Genomic DNA, 13387 nt, shown 5'->3' with positions numbered 1-13387 from the left:
TTTTTTTTTGGTTTAGGCTATCCATGAAACCACAAAATGTTTAGTATGTTAAGCAAATTCCCACAAAGATGTTCTTTAAACCAAGTTTGTTGTTAGGATTCAAATCAATGGAGACATAAATGTAGAACCATTGAAGAACCTATTAGCATTTAGAAAGTTTCAGGTAAAATATAAATCACAACATGCAACTCCATAGGCAATAGTTTTTTTTAGGACTTTTAAATTGTACTAGTGAGATGAAATCAAATCCAGCCGTGTTTGTCTCAGAAAAAAAAAAATAGAGTGGAAGTATAATTAAACAGGACACTTGTGGTTTTAATTTAAATTTAAGTTAAATAAAAAAATAATTTTGAATATTCTCTCCCAAACTTAAAGTGGATAGTCTTTAATAATCCATATATCACACCAAATGAATTACATATAAATAAGTGCTTGTAGTTCACGCAAAAGTGTCACATTAATAAAACCCTCATTTTGGTCATTTACTACTTTTCAGTCATATGTAATCACTGTTTTTTTTTCTGTCTTTGTAGTTTGCTTTATTTGTAAGAGATGCCCTCCTTCATGGACTTTATTTCGAAACCGCTGTTTCTTGTTCAAGAGTACTCAAATGACCTGGGGAGATGCAGAGGTACAACTATCTAGCGATTCATTGTATCTGTGTGGAATGATGGTCTGTAATCACTGTTGGGGCAGGTGTCACTTAGTGGTTAGAGCAGTCGTCCTCCAACAGGAGAGTTGGGGCTTTAATTCTACCAGCATTCACATGTTGAAGTGTCCCTGGGCAAGACACTGAACCCCTCATTACCTCTGATGTGCGTCCCATCGGTGTATGAAAGTGATTTAAAGCACTGATTAGTCTCTACAGATTCAGATTAGCATTTTAGAGATCTAGTAGAGTACTGTATGAATGTGGGTGTGTGGAGGTAAATAAGGACACATATTGTGTTGTATAGCACTGTGAGTATCTTGATTAGATAGAAAGGTGCTACATAATTTCAGTCAATTTACTGCTTTTGAAGTTAAAACTCCATCATTACAAATATGAAATGAGAATGTTCCTCAAATGAAAAGTAGAACTAATGAAACAAAGAATGGCTGTTCCTTAAATTAACATTTTTACTTTACCTAGGTGGGGCAGCACGGTGGCGCAACTGGTAGAGCTGCTGCCTCTCAGCGAGCAGGTCCTTGGTTCAAACCCCGGTCCAGGGGCCTCTCTGGGTGGAGTTTGCATGTTCTCTCCATGCATGCGTGGGTTTTCTCCGGGTGCTCCGGTTTCCTCTCACAGACCAAAAACATGCATGTTAGGCTGATTGGTAACTCTAAATTGTCCCTAGGTGTGAGTGAGAGAGTGAATGGTTGTTTGTCTCGTTTGTGTCTATGTGGCCCTGTGATGGACTTGCGACACGTCCAGGGTGTACCCCGCCCCTCGCACAGTGATTGCTGGACATGGGCACCAGCGACCCCCGTGACCCAAAATGGAATAAGCGGGTAAAGATAATGGATGGATGGATGGACTTTACCTAGGTCACAAGTTAAATCTTCAACTACTTAAAATGTATTCTTGATAATGATATTATGGTGCAATGCAGGTTGTTTCTTATTTTAGACCCAATTACATTTAACACAGAACTGTCTTAGACCTCTGTGGATGATCCAAGGTGATGTGTTTATTGGTCATGGATTTTTAGCTTGAATCAGTTGCCAACCTGATTGTTCTAACGCCAGATGAAGACCAGTTTTAATCAGATACTTCACAAATACGTTATTACTGCCAAAGTTTGTTGCCTCCTGTACAACTAGCTTATCACAATGATGAAAATGTGATTATGCATTTATGCTGTCATCTTTCCACACAGGGATATTGCACTGACCAAAATGGTCATTTGGCTTCCTTTCATGATGAAGCTGAGTACTACTTCATCAGGAGACTCATTGTGAGAGCTTCTGGAACCAACACAAAATCTTGGGTTGGAGGCACCAAGGGAGAAGTGAGGGTTTTGTTTAGAAGTCTAACTAGTGGAAACAGTTTTCTGAAAATATTTTAACAATCAGGATGAAGTTAAAGAACTGATGTTTGAAAACTTCCTCTCACAGTCCGGTGATTGGACATGGACCGATGGATCTGATTTCTCCTACACTCATTGGGGCCCAGGGGAACCAAACAACATGGGTGGACATGAGAACTGTGTGGATATGAACTGGAATGGTACATGAGACATTAACTGCTCTTTAAACAGATGTTTCCAGTGTGAACAAAATAATTAGATTTAATTTGTGGATCACTTTAGCTGAAAATATTGCAGGGTTTTATCTGATTATTCTTTATGACACCTGTTTAGCTTTGTATTGAAGACAAAACATGGTCTTCCTCCATTGTTAACAGTTTGTGTTTTGTTTTCAATTATTCATTTCAGAAGAAAGGAAACTCAGGAGAAGACAATTCAAATTTCTCTTATTTTGAATATTTTTTTTATTGTTTACAGGAGAAGATTACGTCAACGATGAAGTCTGCAGCCAACAAAATGCTTTTGTTTGTGCTAAAGATGTGTAAATGTACCTTTGTTGTCCGAACAACATGATGATGTCACTTTCAGTAGGAGGTCAAGCCTCAAAGATATATCTTCTGGAGGACAACTGGTCAAATCTCATGTCTTATTCAGATAATTACTGTGAACAAATGCATGTCTTCAAATGTTTTTGTCATTGTCTGTCTGAAGTAACATTAGCCAAATCATTACTTAAATTGAATAAATAACATGTGATTACAAACTGCAGAACTTGTTGTTGTCATGTTTGTTCAGACCAACAAAATGGTTAATATTTCAGATGTATGCAGGACAGTTTAGAATAGTTTGTACAAAAACTAACAGACATATTTTACTTTTTATTATGTTAAAACGCATTGTGAATATTTAAATAATGTATAAAATGTATTGCTAGTCAGCCGTAAGCTGTCTTAAATCCCCAGTATACTCCCGCGTACGTCCGTTCACACATACATACGCATGTACTGTACGCAGAAGGTTCAGACTTCATACTCCAGCATACACCCTGAGCGGCTACAGAGCAGCTTCACAGACAAGGGGCATTTACCTTCGGGACAAATTGAGTTTGCCCATTGGTCATTTGCTGACACGCCTACTGGATTTATTGACAGGTCAAAATAATAAATAAACGAGCGCTGGCAGCCTCAGCCGCAGCGGTGTTCTGTGTTTATATGTTGTTAATAAAAAGATCTAAAAATATACATATAAAAAGGAGTGCTGGCTCTGCAGCCCACACATCAAACCAGCCCACCAGGAAATCTCCAGACCCTCCTGCAGCCACACTGGACCTGAGTTTAATTCACTCGTGACAAATTATTTAATTTCTCACCATTTCAGTCATGGCATCAACGGAGGAGGAAGAGATCGCTTGCCTCTTGGCAAAAAAAACAAAAAGACCACATCAGGGATGAAGAAAGGGCATTTAATACATTGGTGTCGCATACAAAACAGTCCGTTGCTGGGCAGTTTATTGTAAGACACCGCGTACACGGTCGTAAAAATTGAGCTTTGCATGGACATGCCCTGGGGGGTACGCTCATACCTCTGCGTACGTACGTGCGTACCTCCGCATATGGATGTACATGTGAGTATACTGGGGGCTTTACTATAACATCCACAAATTACCGAATTGCAGTTGATGTCTCAGTCCTCCTCAGTGTCTGCGGCAGGTGGGGTGAATCAGGTGATGATTAGCTGGGGAGAGGGTGAGTGGTAGAGAAAACCTAGGAATCCTACCCCACTCTCCGCTCACACACACACACACAAGAATCATCTCTTGGCAATCTGTCTTTTTTCACGGTAAGCTCTGTAAAAAGAGGTGATGAGCTCGGGGTCCAAGTTCTGTTATCTGGGGACCCAAGAGTGTTCTTCTTGGCCATAGCCTTCCCAATCGACCAGGAACTGAAGTCCACGGCCCCAGCCTTGAACGTCCAAGAGGCATCTAATGGAGAAGGCTGGTTCCTTGCCAATCAGATGGCGGGAGGTGGGGGGTGGTGGTGGAGGTTGGCTGGAGGGTGTAGCATGCTGGTGTTTACTGGCTTAATGTGAGTTACATGGAAGTTTGGGTGTATATTCATCGATGGAGCTGAAGATGCACAGACGACCGGTTCATAATTTTGACCATTGGAAATAGCCAGATGAACCTGGGGCCCTGTTTCTTTGGGGTGTCTTTTAAGGTTATGTCCTTAGTGGAGAGCCATACCTTTTGGCCGATCCTGTACTCAGTTGCCTTGGATCGTTGTCTGTCGGCGAACTGCTTATTCTGCTCCACAGATCTGGACAGGGCCTCCTTCATCTGGCACAAAGCTCTGTTGCAACATTTGATGTGGTGCTGGACAGAGGGAACACCAATATCAGACTCTTGAGATGGAAATAGAGGAAGAGCATAACCTACATTATCTGGTTACTCGAATGGGGACTTCCCAGTGGCTGAAGAGGTTTAGGAGTTGTGGGCATATTCTATCCATGACAAGTGTTGACTCCATGAAGATGGATTGCTATTGATCACACACACCCAATAACAGTCTCCAGTTTTTAGTTGCAGCGCTCTGTTTGGCAATTGGATTGTGGATGGTAGCCTGATGTGAGAATGGGGGTCATACCCAAAGCTTGGCAGAACCCCTTCCTCATCTGGGAAATAAACTGAGAGCCCCTGTCAGAAACAACGTCTTGTGTAATTTTGTGAAGACGGAAGACATGTTTGATTATAATTTGTGCAGTCTCAAGAGCAGAAAGGAGCTTGGAGAGAAGGATGGAATTAGCAGACTTAGAAAATCAGTCAATAATTGTACAAATCACAGAGTTACCTTCAGAAATTGGTAGACCAGTGATGAAGTACAAAATGATGCATTACCATGACTGGCTGGGGATGGGAAGTGGCAAAAGCAATGCCGCAGAAGGCTGGTTGCTGTGCTTTTTGTGTGCATATGTCGAGTAGGCTGAAACAAAACCCTTCACATTATCCTGCATTTTGGGCCACCAAAAGTTTGCTTTGATTAAGTGAAGTATGTGTCTTATGCCAGGATGGCAAGTGAACTTGGCATTGTGAACCCACTTCAACACTTTACCTCTAACGGCGGGTGCAGGTTACTGGCCTGGCTGCTCCTGGGTGGGCCATGGGAGGGTACGGGTGGATTCATCCTGGGTGTCTTCCTGCCTGGCTGTGGCTGCGGTCTGGTGCTTGGCTGGGGGTCTGGGCTGTGGGGGGCTGTGGATGGGGGGGCTTTTGCTCGAGTGGCTCTGCACTGCTGGCCCGGAGATGTCTGGGCATGTTAGGCATGTGCCCTCCCTTGTGTGGGGTACTCTAATTGTGGGTGTTGCTGTGGTGGACTGGTCGGTCCTTTTGTGGGGGTGGGGGTGCGCTCTAGGTTGTCATGGTGCGCTATCTGCAGCTGTTTGGGCACTCCTGGCTGATTGTCTCTGCTGGAGGTTGGTGGCCTCTTTGGTTGAGGGGCTGGGTGCTGAGCTGGGGATCGGGTTAGGGGTCTGGATGATATCTGGAGGGGTTTGGTTGCTGGCCCAGGTTCTGGTCAGTCCTCGGGGCTATGTGCCGGTCCATGGCCTGCGTCCCTGGTGGTGCGGCTGCCTCCTGCTCCTGGATGGATTCACTGGAGCCTCCCTCCCCTGGTGGATCTCTGAGAATGGGTGTGCCTATTGGGGTCAGTGGGGGAGCTGGCCCCCTGGGAGGGCATTGCCACCTCAGTTGTTCCTCCCCACCCCAACGTCTTCCTCCGCCCACTCCCATCATACCACTGCTCAAGCAGGGCCTTGGGGTTCAGGTGCACTACTGAGCTACGGGGAGGATCCTCCATCTCTGTGGTTCGTGGAGACCTGGACCCTAATTTTATTAAACAACCTAGACACTCACATATAACATTCTCATGACACATGCATATATAGGGTCTGGAGTTGGCACACGGTGACATATAGGGGGTGGGATGTGTAATCATTCTCACCCTGGGACCTGTGCCCACTCTCATATGTAGCATGTAGACATTTAGGGTTCTCGGCAAGGGTTGGGTAGGTGAATGGGCACTGCATGCTCTCTGGGGAGAGGGTGGGTCTGTGCCAGTCACCACCTCACCCCCCCCCATTTTAAATGCACTATATAACAACATGCATCAACACCTTATTTGAGTGGGAGGAGGGAGGAGTTGGGTCTTCCTGTTTTCCTTAAACCCTCGTTCTCTGTTTGGCATTTGGGGTCGGGGGCAGGGGGGTAGGCTGCCTGGTTGGGGTCTAGGCTGTGGGTTGTTGTTGGGCCTTGGGGGGAGGTTGGGGGTGGGGCCGGTGCTCTGGTTCTCCCTGAGTTGTTTGGATCTTTTGATCAAGGTTCCTGGTTGCGGTGACCGGCCCTTTGGCTGGGGTGGCTGCCGGGTTCTGGCGGAGGGTCGGCTGTGGTTGTGCGTGTGTGGTTGTTGTTGGTTCATGGCGGCGGTCAGGGTTATGGCTTCACTTTGACGGGGTGCTGGCTGGTCGGCCTGATGTAACATTCGCGGTGGGGGGTGCTGTGTGTGTGTGGGGGGGGAGTGCATGGGTGGCATGCCGGGGCCTCTCCAGGTCTGGGTTGTGGGGCTGTAGGGAAGCATTGGTGCGCTGGGCCAGCCTTCCTTGGCTGTTGTTCCCTGCTGCTCTGGCCCCTGGCCTGGGGCCGGCTTGTGGTTCCTGTCGGGTTGGTGGGGCACATAGACGGCCTGACGGAGGGTCCGTCGGGCTGTCTCTGTGTGCCTGTTTATGTCTCAGGTTGGGTTTTGGGTGGTCCCCTCTCTTGGATCAATTTTGCCCCCCCCATTTGGTGTGTTGTACTCCCCTCTGGTGGTGGGCCCTCCTGCTGCCGGTGCATTGGCGGCTCTCACCGGCTGGGACTGGGTAGTGGGGTGTGTGCAGGCACACCCTGGTGGCTGCCTGCATCTGGTTTCACTTTATTGGAACCGGGTCTGAAAGTAAGAATGTAGTTGAAGCGATTAAATAATAAAGACCAATGTGCCTGTCTGAGAGTTAAGTGTTTAGCATCTCTAAGGTACACAAGATTCTTTTGATTGGACCAAATATATTAAAAAAGGGTCTCTCTGCCTTCCAGCCAGTGGTGCCACTCCTCCAAGACTAGTTTGACTGCCAACAATTTTTGGTTGCCCATATCATAATTATTTTCACCCTGGGATAAACCTCGTCAAATTAAGGCACATGGGTAAACCATATTGTCACTGGGGGACCTTTGAAACAGAACAGCCCCATACCCCAATGTCAAAAGCATTCACCTATAGGATAAATTGACGTTTGGGGTCAGGATGACAGAGAATGGGAGTAGAAGAAAAAAAATAATTCTTTACCAAATGCAGTGTTGCTTTCAGGAGTCCATTTGAATGTCCTTGTGGTGGATGTGAGTTGTGACATAGGAAAAGCGATGCAGCTGTAGTCCTTTCTGAAGCGCTGTTAGAAGTTTTCAAAACCAAGAAAGCATTGCAACAGTTACCTGGTCTCAGGGACTGGCCACTCCACCACTGTCTTGATTTTCTCGGGATCTGTCCTGTAATGTCCTCCTTCAAAAATAAAGCCCACAAAGGAGACCGATTGTACGTGGAAATCACACTTGTCACTTTTTACAAATGGTTTTCATAGAATCTTTGAAGTACAGTTCTGACTTGTTTGTTGTACTCAGCCTTGTCCTGAGAATAAATGAAGATGTCATCCAGGTAAACAAACACAAAGTTTCCAATAAAGTATCTCAGTACATTGTTTTCTAAGGCCTGGAAGACTGTGGGAGCGTTGGTCAAACCTAAAGGTATTACTAAGTACTCAAAGTAACTGAGCAGATTTCTGAAGGCTGTTTTCCACTCGTCACCCTCTTTTATTTGTACTAAGTGGTATGCATTTCTGAAGTCAAGCTTGGTGAAAATACAAATTCAAGTTGTTCCTATATGGAATCTATCCGTGGGATATTTATTTTTTATAGTTATATTGTTCAATCCTCTGTAATCAATGCAGGGCCAAAGTGTCTTGTATGCCTTGGTTACAAAGAAGAGTATTGCCCCTACTGGAGAAGTGGAGGGGCATATTATGCCTGAATCAAGGGACTTGTCAATGTACTTTTTCATGGATTCTTTCTCAGGGCCTGAGAGATTGTATAATCGGCTTGCCGGTAAAGAAGAGCCCAAAAGAAGATCAATAGAGCAGTTGTATGGACAGTGAGGAGGTAGTGCCAAAACCCTCTGTGTACTAAATATGGGGACCAGGTCATGATAAAAAGGGGGGATGATAGTGATAACAACTTCCTCTTTGGGATGTTTGTGTTTTGAGTGGGTGGATATAGCAAAGTGCAGTGTTTTAAACATTTGTCACTCCATCCCTCCACTCGTCTGAGTTCCCAATTTATGTTAGGATTGTACTTCTTCAGCCAAGTGTAACCCAAAATTAACTAAGTGTTAGGAGATTCAAACACAAAAAGTCATTTTGTGTCATGGGAATTTCCAGAGATTATAAGATGGATATCAATAGTCTTTAGGCAGATCTGAGCCAATGTTTCACCTGTGACACTGGTTATTGAAATGGGCAGAATCTCTCTGGTGGGAAGAGAAAGTTCAGTGACTAAGTTCATGCTGATTAAATTTTATTCTGTGCCCGAGTTGATTGAAACTGAGACAGGCAGGCGGTCCTGATTAATCTGTAAGATGGTAGGTAATACAAGTCTATATGGGGAGGAAAGAGCAGAGGTGCCCACCAGTATTTCCCTATTTACAGTTGGGCATTCTCGTTTCCCCGAAACTGGCAATGAGCCCGATAATGTATGTGATTGCCACAATAAATGCAAGAGTTAAAATATGTTTGCCACTGTCTCTCCTCAGGAGATAGGTGTGCGTGTGATCCACTTGCATCGGTTTGGGTTCTGGTAAGGTGGGGAAGCGCGTTACCTGACCCAAAGGATAATTGGGAAACCCTGAAGTAACGTGTACCTGGGGCTTTTAGTTTTCATGAGAGAGGTTGTAAGTGTGGGGTTCTCCTGGTGAAATGGCAAACCCATAAGTGGAGAGTCTTTGGAGGTTGTAGTCTTTCTTTTTAATATTTTCCCAGAAGCGATCAACAATAGATATTGCTAGATTTATCAGTTTGTCCAAGCTTTCAAGTTCATCACGTGTGTCAATTTGAACTTTAATGGGGTCAGATAAGGAATGCAAAAAGGTACCTCGTAAGGTGGTTTTCTTTCCAACCGGTCTGAGCGGCGAGGATATAGAACTCGAGGGCATGTTCCGATACAGGTCACCAGCCTTTATGTAATCCCAGGAGCCGCTTTACAGCATTTGGTTCCTGTAATGGTCTGTCAAAAATCCTTTGAAACTCTTTCAATAATTCTTTATAACGTACAGTGTCTAAATCATGGGACTGCGGAAAGGAGTTTGCCCACCTGAGTGCATTGCCTTTTAGCTGTCCGATGAAGGAAGTGATTTTAGCAATGTCCGAGGCATAGAGTAGAGGAGCCCCCTTGAATGCAAGTTTGTGTTGGAGGAGAAAACCTCCACAATGGTCAGGATCTCCTGAGAAGAATTCTGAAGGTTTAATGATTACCTGTTGTGAGGCGTACCCTCTTTGGTGCTTGATAGATGAAAACAGTTCTCTGCAAGTAAAGCTCTCGCGTTCATGACCCTGCCTTGTTTCCCCGTAGCCATAGTGTTTCCTTGTCCTAGTTTACCCGTTTCCTCGTTCCTGTCCCGCTCCTGGTTCCCGTCCTTACCTCTCGGCTTGAACTCCCAGCTCCTGGACCCACGACTCACCTGTACATCGTCTCTCGCTCGACCCCTTGGATTACTACGCTTTCTGTCTTCGGTCCTGACCTTCGCCTGCACTACTAAGCCTCCTCATCTTCTCCTCCGGTACCTCCTATCATCTGCTCTTTGGTTTTGGACCCTGGCTGGTTGGACCACGACTCTGCCCTCAACTGACTCGTCACCCACCTGTCGCTACGGCCAGCTGCAGCCCCTCACCGGACTCAGCTTCTCCAGCAGTGGTCCAGATCAGTTTGGACTTCTTCAGTCTCCAGAACCCGCAAGATCATCTGAGACGGTTAGTGGTCCATCTTATTTGACTTTTCTGTTTCCCATAGTCTCATGCACGACCACTAACCAATCTCTATCTCATAGACTTGTCCCTGATACGGAAGCAGTACCAGAACCCAAACCCAAACCAGAACCAGCACCAGCCCAATCTGCAATATCTCTCCTAGAAAATAAATACTATTTAATTTCTTCATTTGTGTGGCGATTTTGGTCCAAACTAGAAGGGGTTTGGTACATGTAGGAGCTCGGTATCGGTGGCATGGGTGAAACTGTAGGAGGAAATGAAGAGAATAGTTGACTGATTGAATAAAAAAAAAACATCCAAGTTCTTGCAAGTTGGACCGGGCAGATTGCTGCTGGATGAAAACTTGTAACATTTCCTCTTATTTAACGATGCATTCCACCTGGGAGGTAAATGGAGCTTGCTCAGGGTAGAAAATGAGCAGTGTTTATTATTTATAGTGTTTATATTATTTACAGGTGATGTGCTGGAGCCCAGAGGAGGAAGAAGAGTGTCAGGTGAGTCTGGTTGAAGGAGCTGAATGATAATATGAATTGGGTTGTTTTTTTCTCTTACAGGTTTGGTTGTGGTGGTGAGACACAGAGCCAAATCCAAACTGGGCTCTAGAGATGAAGAACCAGGTAGGAAAGACAAGGCAGGTCAGTGGCTGTAGGGCAAGGCACGAGGAACAGGGAACAGGACTGAAGGAGAACCAGGGCTGGACAGGACCCAAGGAGGCTGGATAACTGCACGCACACAAACAAGGTAAGTGTTTCTGTAATATTTTAGAAACACTGGCGAGGGGCATAAATATGATAGATGGCTTAATGCTCTGGCTAAGAGTAGCACTTGACTGCAGCCTTATGTAGTGCAGGATCTCATCATGTATATGGCCAACAGCTGGTGGTAATTAGGGGCCATCTTGGAGAGGAGAGCTGCAGCCAGTGGTACTCTCACAATCTGTTTTTTTTTTTTTTGTTGTTGTTGTTGTTGTTAAATGAGCCTGGAGAGATGGCAAAGACAATTTTGGAATATCTTTCTTCCCACATCTCGACTCGGATTTCTACACAGCTAATTTGAGGGTTGTGTGACCTTAACCAGGGATAACACAGGATAAGTTGAGATGAAGGGCAATTTAAGACAAAAAAAAAACTAACCGGTCTCTTGGTGATTTCTGGACACAAAAAACATAATCTTTACTGTTTTTAATGAGATGGCGGATATGGTTTGTCCGGTGAGGGCTGAGGCCGTGGGAGACGAGCTCACTGTAGGGATTTGATGCTCATCCATCAAGTTTCTGTTGATCAGGTTCTGTTCTGCCCCAGAGTCAATCAGAGCCTGAATGGGGAAATTAACGGTGTTAATACAGATCGGGACAGGAAGACTTATGTTCTTTCCAGGAGTTGGAGAATTTGTGCCTGCCCACCAGTATCTCCTGGATTACTGATGGACTCTGTCTTTTACCCAAAGATGACAGGAGGTGATCACATGAGCCTTGTAGAGTAAAAGCAAGTGTTGGAGTTGAGGCAACTATGTTGCTCCTCGGGAGAGAGTCAGATATACCCAATCTGCATTGGTTTTAGTTCAGAGGGTTACATCACAGGAGAGGACAATGCACTTCCTGGTACCAGGTGATCACAAGAGTGGTAGCCCTCTTCTAAAAACCTTTCTTGAATCCTATTATCAATCATTATAGCAAGAGTGATCAAACTATCCAGATCTGCTGGTACGTCTCTGGTTGCAAACTATCTTTAATTTGTTTGTTGAAGGCATTAATGGAGGCACTATATAAGGCTGTTTCAACCCATCCAGATTCCTCTATGATAATCCAGAAATGAATAACAAACTTAGACACAGTCTCTTTACCTTATTTTGTGGTGAAACATTTTTGAGTTGCTTCTTCTTCAAGTAATGTGTGGTCAAAAACTCAGAGGAAGTACTTCAGGAACATAGCAAATGTCAACATTCCGATGGGACGTCTGTGAAGGTAAGCATAGAACCACTGGAATGCCTCACCTTTTAGAACGCTAATCATGTCGGCTATGCGGGCTGAATCAGATGAGTACGTAACTGGGGTGCGATTAAACACAACGTTGCACTGGACGATGAAACCTCCACATTTTCATATGTTGCTTTCGAACATCTCAGATGGGCAAATATCTGGTTATTTGGGGGTCAGAGTCTGAGGAGTTGATTGACTCACTGACAACTCCTGTTTGAGCAAGAAGACCATACCACCCAGCTCCCTAAGGTTGTCTTGGGTAGTTTGAGTTTGAGTTAGGATCCGCCGTAAGGTTAGTTCATGATGGTCATTACTTTTACTTAGTCTTGATTGAGCCTGTCCCTACTCAGTCTTGCTTTGGGAATTTGATTGGCTGGAACATTATATCATGATTATATCAATGTTGACCCCGAGGTAAGCAGACTAAGGATGACAAAGATCACTTTGTTTTTGTACTCTTGACTCTATTTACAGGTGCAGCAACAGGTTCAGGGCTGAAAGGGAAGACGAGGAGAAGGTAGGTAATAGGAAACTTGAAAATATCCTTTGCAGTATGATATTTTGAAACAGTAGATACTATCTTACTATTGTGTTTTGTTTTTTTTTTAGGTTTTTTTTTTTTTAAGAAGGGGCCAGCAAGGGATAAGCAAGGTCATGGGTTTTCTGATAATCCAAGCAGAGGTGAGTATGGGTGGAGAGAGAAGTAAGTCAACACAGGTTGAATTGTTTGTAGATGTTGGTTGATGGGACAATGATGATCCACAGGTGTACCACGAAAAATCAAGGAGGTTTTTGCCCTTTTCATTTTACAAAGTAATGTACTTTGTTGGAGTTCTGCCATCTCGTAACCAGACCACTTATTAGAGTAGCTTGTGTTTTTGAATTCTGACTTGTTTACACAAGGCTCTTCAACTAAACAATTCCCTGAAATGGCTGCACAAACCAATTTATCTTTAAGCTGCCTCTGGCCATTCATAAATCACAGGTGGGACAGGCCATATTTGCACAAATGAGTTTTCAGAAATGAAGTGAGCCACAAGAGGCATGTAGCTGATACTTAGCTGGGTTAACGTGGAGCTAAACATAGAGTGTGTGACAAACATCTGCTCCGTGTAGTTTTCAAATCATGATTAATTTAGTATAAATATTTATTTTGTGTTTGGTTATTTTTTTTACTTTATGCACAGTTGCATAAAACATCCCCCTGGTGATAATTGTGTTTGTGCTGTTTAAACCTGCAACCAGGTGGGTGCACAGACTGGATGTCATCTTTTCATCACAATATGAA

General features: G+C 44.5%; 1 protein-coding gene across 1 annotated transcript; it reads left to right on the top strand.

Annotated features, from left to right (window-relative positions):
- Window positions 1-608: 608 nt before the first annotated feature.
- Window positions 609-2595, top strand: LOC119420482 (galactose-specific lectin nattectin-like). The gene is made up of 4 exons (XM_037687881.1): window positions 609-631; window positions 1860-1991; window positions 2098-2209; window positions 2487-2595. Exons 1-4 carry the CDS (start codon window positions 611-613, stop codon window positions 2552-2554), a joined length of 333 nt encoding a protein of 110 aa, XP_037543809.1. The 5' UTR covers window positions 609-610; the 3' UTR covers window positions 2555-2595.
- The last annotated feature ends 10792 nt before the right edge of the window (window positions 2596-13387 follow it).

This window comes from Nematolebias whitei, chromosome 14, assembly GCF_014905685.2.
Source record: "Nematolebias whitei isolate Nwh7 chromosome 14, NemWhi1, whole genome shotgun sequence".
In the NCBI taxonomy this organism is placed as follows: Eukaryota; Metazoa; Chordata; class Actinopteri; order Cyprinodontiformes; family Rivulidae; genus Nematolebias; species Nematolebias whitei.
The sequence above is the reverse complement of the archived record's forward strand: the minus strand, read 5'-3'. Positions and strand labels throughout refer to the sequence as shown.